This window comes from Hemitrygon akajei, chromosome 2, assembly GCF_048418815.1.
Source record: "Hemitrygon akajei chromosome 2, sHemAka1.3, whole genome shotgun sequence".
Taxonomy (NCBI): domain Eukaryota; kingdom Metazoa; phylum Chordata; class Chondrichthyes; order Myliobatiformes; family Dasyatidae; genus Hemitrygon; species Hemitrygon akajei.
This window is the reverse complement of record NC_133125.1, coordinates 100,954,754-100,962,447: the sequence shown is the minus strand read 5'-3', so window position 1 is coordinate 100,962,447 and position 7,694 is coordinate 100,954,754. Positions and strand designations below refer to the sequence as shown.

The following is a 7,694-nucleotide window of genomic DNA, read 5'->3' as shown; positions in this document are numbered from 1 at the left end:
AATTGACTGTTTACTCTTTTCCATAGATGCTGCCTGACCTGCTGAGCTCCTCCAGCATTTTGTGTGTGTTGCTCTGGATTTCCAGCATCTCCAGAATCTCTTGTGTTGATGATTAATTGCAGTTTCAATTGCTATAATCACCTATTTTAACATTTAGAATAAAGTCAGGCAAATTTACAGAATTACATGTTTATATTGGTAATACAGTACTTCCCAACTAGCAGAATCCCTTTTAATATTCAACACTGGCATCTATTCCAAAAGCCAGACACCCAAGATATACCAGTTTTGCTACAGCATTGAAGGATGACTCAACAATTAAACAACTACCCAGAAAGTTACAGACAAAACAAATCTGTCCTGAACTGTGCATTGAGTGGCTGGGATACATACACCTTTAACGATGTGTGAATGGCAGGAGTGGCAAGTGAAGATATGTTTCTACCAAAGGTGCTCCTTCCCTCCACTAGCCTGCAAGTCACCCTTGGGCAAGGGTGCCCAAGCTTAGCCCCACATCCAGGGTCACATGAAGCCATGGCAGCAGGTGGTGGAGTGTTGTACGAGCAGCTTCTGCATATCACAAGTCACACCAGGCAGACCATCTCTGAGGAGTATTGATAGTGTCTGGGGTCACCCGTCTTATAAAGACACTGCCCAGAAGGCAGCAATGGCAAACCCCTTCTGTAGAATAATTTGCCAAGAACAATCATGGTCATGAGACTATGATTGATCATGTCATACAATGCAGAACAAAGTGGTGGTGAATAACAGGACATTCACCTATTGTCTTTCCCAATTTAATTTCAATGGCACAGAATCAGAAATGTCCCGCACCCCATAATTGGTTCCACTAACCACAAAGTATCATCTGGAAGTTAAGTTGTATACAGTACAGGTTTTATTTTATAAAGACTGGTTCTCATTTAATCCATAGTTAATAATTGATTAATATGCATAATTTCATAACCCCAGAATGATCCCCTACTTTGTATCTCTCACCCGATACCCACCACTTCATTGTTTCAAAATAAAAACATGAAGCAAATACAGTTTAAGTATTGCCTATCCTAATTCCCTAACAAGTTAATAGATACTACTTCGTCTGCAAATTAACATGTTTAGCAACTCTACAAAATAGGTATTTTAACCTTTCCAACATTGGACTCTACTGGTTTCTCAGCAGCTACACGGAATGATAAAACGATTATGACACACGCTGTAATAGGTCTGGGTGTTTGGAGCTACCTTGCTATTTATTCTGTCCCAAGATAATGGTCGCAATTTGAAAATTACATCTCTGAACAAATGCATCATTGGTGAGTTTCAGATCCAGACTATCTCAAAAGAAGAAAAAAAATGACTCTTTGGGGTTTAAATCAACTTTATTTCAGCACTTTCATTAACCGTTTCAAGTAAATTATACATCATGCAAGTCGTTTCATAGCAGATTTTTATACCTTACAGGACAGAAATTTCAGGGAAATTTAAGACTGCCCTCAAACTTGATCTTATGTTTTATTTAAATACCTCACAGTATTCATATGCTGACCATGAATATTCATTTTATACCATTTGAACAAAATAATTGTATAGGTTTGTTTTAATAAATATAGGTTGCCCTAAAATGAACATATTTGAAGACTACTGTACATACAGCCAGGTAAGAGAAACACTTCTGCAATACATATACACATCTTACAAAGTAGACACAAACTACAGAGAGCCTGACATCCCAACATCTATAGTATCATCATTAGATACCTCAATATATCCCAGAGACAGACAATGGACATTGAACAATATGAAAGTTTTTTTTCTCCCCCAACTCTGGTCAGCTATTCAGCAGGCACACAGCATTAGTATGGTGTCTGGATTTCTTATTCTCTAGATAAACAGTAGGAACTAACCCTGTCGGGTTATGGGAATCCAGTGGTTTCAAGCATACGAGCAGGAAAAGCAATGGAATGAAGGGCAAGAAGGCATTCAAGAGTAAATTGTAACTTAAAAGTTCATGAAGAAATAAGCATAGGCACAATTGCACACTTGGAATTCTTGGATGTGGCCCGCTTAAAATCTCCTCCAGCAACAGCCTCGCAAGAGCATTAGGTGCATGCTGAGAGCTAGACTGACTGACTTGCTGATCAGAATCTAAGGCTGTAACTGAGAACATTTTGATTGGGCTAACAACAGAACACATTACTCCTGGCACTGGCATCATTAAATCAGCAGGCTCCGTCTTAGTGTTTCTCATGTGGAGGAGCTGGGAATAGTAAGACCCAGCCACCTGGTGGAGCTATCTTCCTCCTCCAGCTTTTAACACCCCTCAAACATCGAGTGGCCCTGTGAACTCCCTTTAAAAAGCAATCTGTTCAGAAGTCATTGGGATACTGCAGCCACCACGGTGCTTTGTACCCATCCTTCTGGAAAGAACAGAGGATATCAGATGGCCTGAGTTTTGATCCGCACCATCCTAAAATCTAGTACCATCATAAATACGTGTGGAAATTAAGCCATCTGCTGTTTCAAGAGCAAGGCTAATTTACACCATTATCTACCCTTAAAGTCTGGAGGGAGGAGAGAGGAGCACTTAGGGGGTGGGATGTTGATGAGGATAGCAATTAGACTTTGCTAAAATGCTCACTAGTTCTGGCTGCTGGTTTCACTTAACCCCAAAGATTTGCTCAACTTCTTTAGAAGTAAATCAGCTGAGGCAAGTATAACTGCAGACTAATAAACACACTTGTATTTAGTGATAGTAACCAACGATACATTTTTAATCCCCTCTGCAAATCCTTATGTAATGTTCTGCAATTATAGGATGGGGTTTAAGGAACAATCCCGCTGGTATTACGGCAAAAAAAAAAGTTTTGTAAGTGTCTAGAGGCAATTGAGAAGTGGCAGGTTTCCGTAGACACGAGATTAAAACAAAAAAAAGAATTTGTGACTTGTTAACAAGGCCAGCTTTCACAGTGACAATCTTCGATAAAGCTTGGCAATTTCACAGGTCTGGCACTAGGTGAACTGACTGGCTGATCAGCATCTAGTTACGTGAAGGACCCAATACTGAATTAAAGACAGTCACTGTGATAACACAGCTCTGTTCATAACTCATCACCTCAGCAGTCATGATTAAGCAAGTGAAAATACAGATGGAAATCATAAACATACAAAAACCACATGCAGTGCAAGCTTCAGTCAATGCAGACTCTCCAAAGGATATCTAGGAACATTTGGACCACCATGGTAGAGTAGTTAGAGGCAGCTTTCTTTTAATTAAATCGATATTAAAGATTTCTGATTGCCTCAAGAGATAATGCTGTCCGTAAGACCAAACGTTCTCCGGGAAGCAGTATAGTCTCTACAATGAAACTACCTGTGTTCAAATGGCATGAAACCAGCAATTGAGTGATGGTAGACATCAACAGATATACCCATGAGTGAACATATTTGTTTTACACAGTTCTTCTCATAATAGAACAATTCCTTCCTATTTCTTCAGTAAGGTTAATGGCAGCTAACAGACCAAAAGTTCTTCTTGAAGGTCTGAAGGGATTAGGTGGTTGGACAAGTTGTATCTGCTTCCAGTTTTCCAGTGTTGCTTGCACAAGAATATAAACTGTCTCTTCTGAGTACTAAAGGCGACCACGTTTTCTTTGGACCCAAAATAAGGCCAGTTTGCATTGTTTATGTCCGTCTTTGAAACCTTCAGCTTTCCATTCCGACATTCTCAGTGATTCAAGTGAAGTGTAAAAATCAAACAAAATGTAGCATAGTTAAAGGCTTGTAGTTTTTGTTTGTACTAAAAGGCATTCCAGTCCTGGGTCACTGCTGTCCAAGTTGTTCACTTTGAAGACCTACACTGACCAGGTTGACCAATGCTGCCAAAATGAGTTTTTGTTAATCTTTAGAAAATTCTACAAGCACAAATTTTACCTTTTCACTCCTTTAAAATTTATAATTTAGCAGCAATGTTTGCCCACCCACAACCCAAAAAATACAAAATAAAACATTTTATCATACAGAAAATCAAACTCACAATACAAGGTAATATTCTTCCTAAGACACTGCGATACAATGTATAATTTTAGCTTAGCATAGTCCTGGAAAAGGCTGGGAATTAATTTTCACGCACAAACACATATGATCCTTGATGCTAGGTGACGTAGAATGAATGCAGTTCCGTACATACTTATCTTGACCCAGGTAAAGCCAAAGTCCTATGACTACAGTTCTGAAGAAGGTCGATGATTAGGAGCGGGTTTCTTCTGAAGGGTTGTATGAGTTGGTCTTGGGTCATTAATGCATGCTTGACTGAAGCCCCAATCTAGGAAACAAAGAAGTACCCATTAGTTCATGCAATATTTTTTCCTGCTAGCATAAAGTTCAAAGTAAATTTATCAAAGTACACACAATATACAGTACTGTGCAGAAGTCTTAGGCACACACATATATATATATATATATATACATACATATATATATATATATGTGCCTGAGACTTTGGCACAGTTCTACATTTGTCAATGTGGAGCAGAGAGCTAGCTTGTAAATCTGGCAGGAGCAAAGGATGTTGGGAATGGCAATGGTGCAGCTCCGAGGAGGGGTTTGGGACACAAGTCAGAGAAGGAGTTCCGGGAGTTGGGGTTGGTGTGGAAGCAGACACACCCAGCCCTGAGACACCAGTCAAGGTCATTTCATTCCAAACAATCTGTTTATTGATCATTACAGAACGTATCACTGGTGCTTCCCACCCTCCCCTCTCTCTTCTCCTTTTCCCAACCATGATCCCCTCCCCCTGCCCCCTTCCCACTCTCAGTCCACAATAGAGACCCATATCAGAATCAGGTTTGTAATCACTCACACCTGTCATGAAATTTGTTTTTTTTGAGGCAGCAGTACAGTGCAATACAGGTGGCCCCCCATTTTTCGAACATTCGCTTTACGACAGCTCGCTGTTACAAAAGACCTACTGTGTTGCCTTTATGGCATTTGTTTAGTTTATAATATTTTCGCTTTAGTAATTCATTTGTTAGCATTTTCTAGTTAAAGTTAAGATTGTTTAAAGTAAATTCATTGCCTGTGATATATCGCGGCATGCGATGACGTCACACCCGGTTTCGCCGCGTCTTGTGGGAAAATACCGGTTTGGAGAAACGGGAAGGAGGGGGCTCACATGTGCAGGATCAGCGCGAGAAAAGTTTTCTTTCTACGCACTAGAAACATCAGTGAAGCAACGCCGTAAGTTCATGAGATAATCGATGTGTTGAATTAAAAATGTTAACGCTGATTCTGTTAAAAGTAATGACGGTTGATAAGGTTTATGTTTTCGTTAGTTAAAGAGTTGCAGATAGTTTGTGGTGAAGTGTATTTAAAGCAGTCAATGGCGTAGGTAGATTCTGACTGTATGTTGCACTTTAATGTAATGTAGTTGTTGTAGTTTTACTTTTGCAAGTATTTACGATGTAAATGTGATGTCAAGAAGGAAACAAATACTGTATACATTTTGTATTGTTTTATCAACAGTTTTCACCATACGTTAATGTGGAAGAGTGAACAGTAAACGGGCAATCTTACTGCAATCCTCTCGTCATTGACTACGGTTTACCTCGGTGTTTAGTTCAGAGTTCTTTTACACCTGAGCGAGAACACTACACCTACATTCGTACCTGTTTTCGCTAACCAAAGAGGATTTTCGCTTTTACGAAAAAAAGATGCCCGCTTTATACGTGTGTTTACCCCGAGAAAGACTACCATGACAGTGAAGCCTTGTGCGGGCAGTGGTGTGCGCTTGCGTGTACGTGCCAATTTTTTTTCTCCAAACCGATCTTAGCTTTCTGTCTTTCCCATTCAGATAAGTGAAACTACACCATACATACAGTATTTCTACTTTACGTAGGCTGTATATTAATCATATCATTCCTGCTTTTACTATATGTTCATGTTATTTTAGGTTTTATGTGCTATTTGGTATGATTTGGTAGGTTATTTTTTGGGTCTAGGAACACTCAGAAACTTTTCCCATATAAATTGATGGTAATTGCTTCTTCACTTTACGACATTTCAGCTTACGAAAGGTTTCATAGGAACGCTCTATCTTCGGATAGCAGGGGAAACCTATATATAAAATTACTACAATTAGGCACCCTAGCTATATATACTGTATAATGTGCTTAAGACTTTTGCACATTACTGTATGTCACCATATACCAGCCTGAGATTTATATTTCTGCGAGCATTCACAGTTGATATAACGAACACAAGAGAAACAATGAAGAACTACCCACAAAGATAGACAAAGAACCAATGTGCAAAAGACATTGTGCAAGTACAAAAATGATAAATTAATAAAAAATAATATTGAGAACATAAGTTGTAGAGTCCTTGAAAGCGAGTCCAAGAATATGGAATAATTCAGTGTTGTGGTGAATGAAGTAATCCACACTGGTTCAGGAGCCTGATGGTTGGATGAGGGGGGCAATAACTGTTTCTGAACCAATGGGAATTCCAGAAATATCAAGAGGCCTTAATCCAGTTATTTTAGATTCTGAGTCTTGCTTATTTATGTATGAAACACTCACACTTCTGTCACAAGAAGGTTAGTATTGATTATTCATATCAAGCTTGGCTCATTTGTGGCTCTCTTTTTCACACAGGAGAAAAAGATCCATCTGGCTCTCCAGGGTCTTGATGTGATGATGTACAAAACAATTCAAATCAACACAAAAATTGTTACATTATGGAGATATCTGAGCAAACTGTTAAACGAAGCTTCCATTTCCCGGGTCAGGTGAAAGCAAAAGATCTGGTCATATGAAGTGAAGAGCAGAGGTCACCTTGGTGATCATCGGGACAGATTAATGGAATCACACAGAATTTGAACTCGGAAGTAGCCCAGTGCTGTTTTTACTGTCCAGCCGAGCTTCCTGCCACTCATTAACACTATCTTGCTTCCTGTATTTCTCCTTCACCAGTACTTTATTGAATGATTCAATGGTATCAGCTTCTACCATTCCTTGGACATACAGTTGCACCTCTCTCCATATAAAGCATGTCAGTCAAATTTCTTTGCTTCGTTTATCTGTTATGTTTATGCCCTCTTGATTACACTCACAGATAGCAGTCTCTTCCTAACTGCCTATTGATATATACTGGAGTCGCACCCCCCCCCCCCCTTTACAGCGATAGAGCGTTCCTATGAAACCTTTCTTCAGCCGAAATGGCGTAAAGCGAAGAACCATTAATTTATATGGGAAAAATTTTTGTAAAAGCGAAAATCCTCTTTGTAATGCGGAAACAGGTTACTAATGTAGGTTGTTTGTAAAAGTGAAGTGGCGTAGAGACGACGTTCGTAAAGCAGGGGACACCAGTACCATCATTTTGAAGGTCTTAATTTTCAGAATAAAAATAATTAAAATTAAAAGGTGTTACAGGTGGTGGAATGATTTTACACAATCCCCACACTCTCCCCCCTGGTAACCAGTCTGCCCGACCCCACACCCCCCCCCCCCCGGTAACCAGTCTACCTGACCCCACACACACCCCCCCGGTAACCAGTCTACCTGACCCCACACACCCCCACCCGGTAACCAGTCTACCTGACCCCACACACACACACACACACACACCCCCGGTAACCAGTCTACCTGACCCCACACACACCCCCGGTAACCAGTCTGCCTGACCCCACACACACC

At 40.0% G+C, this 7,694-nt stretch overlaps 1 protein-coding gene across 1 annotated transcript in view; it reads right to left on the bottom strand.

The window, feature by feature from the left end:
- Nucleotides 1-1,363: 1,363 nt before the first annotated feature.
- The window catches only part of kif5c (kinesin family member 5C), a 152,914-nt gene continuing 146,583 nt past the window's right edge, over nt 1,364-7,694 (bottom strand). The window contains exon 26 of the mRNA XM_073026042.1: nt 1,364-4,324. Coding sequence (XP_072882143.1) covers nt 4,324 — 1 coding nt within the window. The 3' untranslated portion in view covers nt 1,364-4,323. The remainder of the gene's footprint in view (nt 4,325-7,694) is intronic.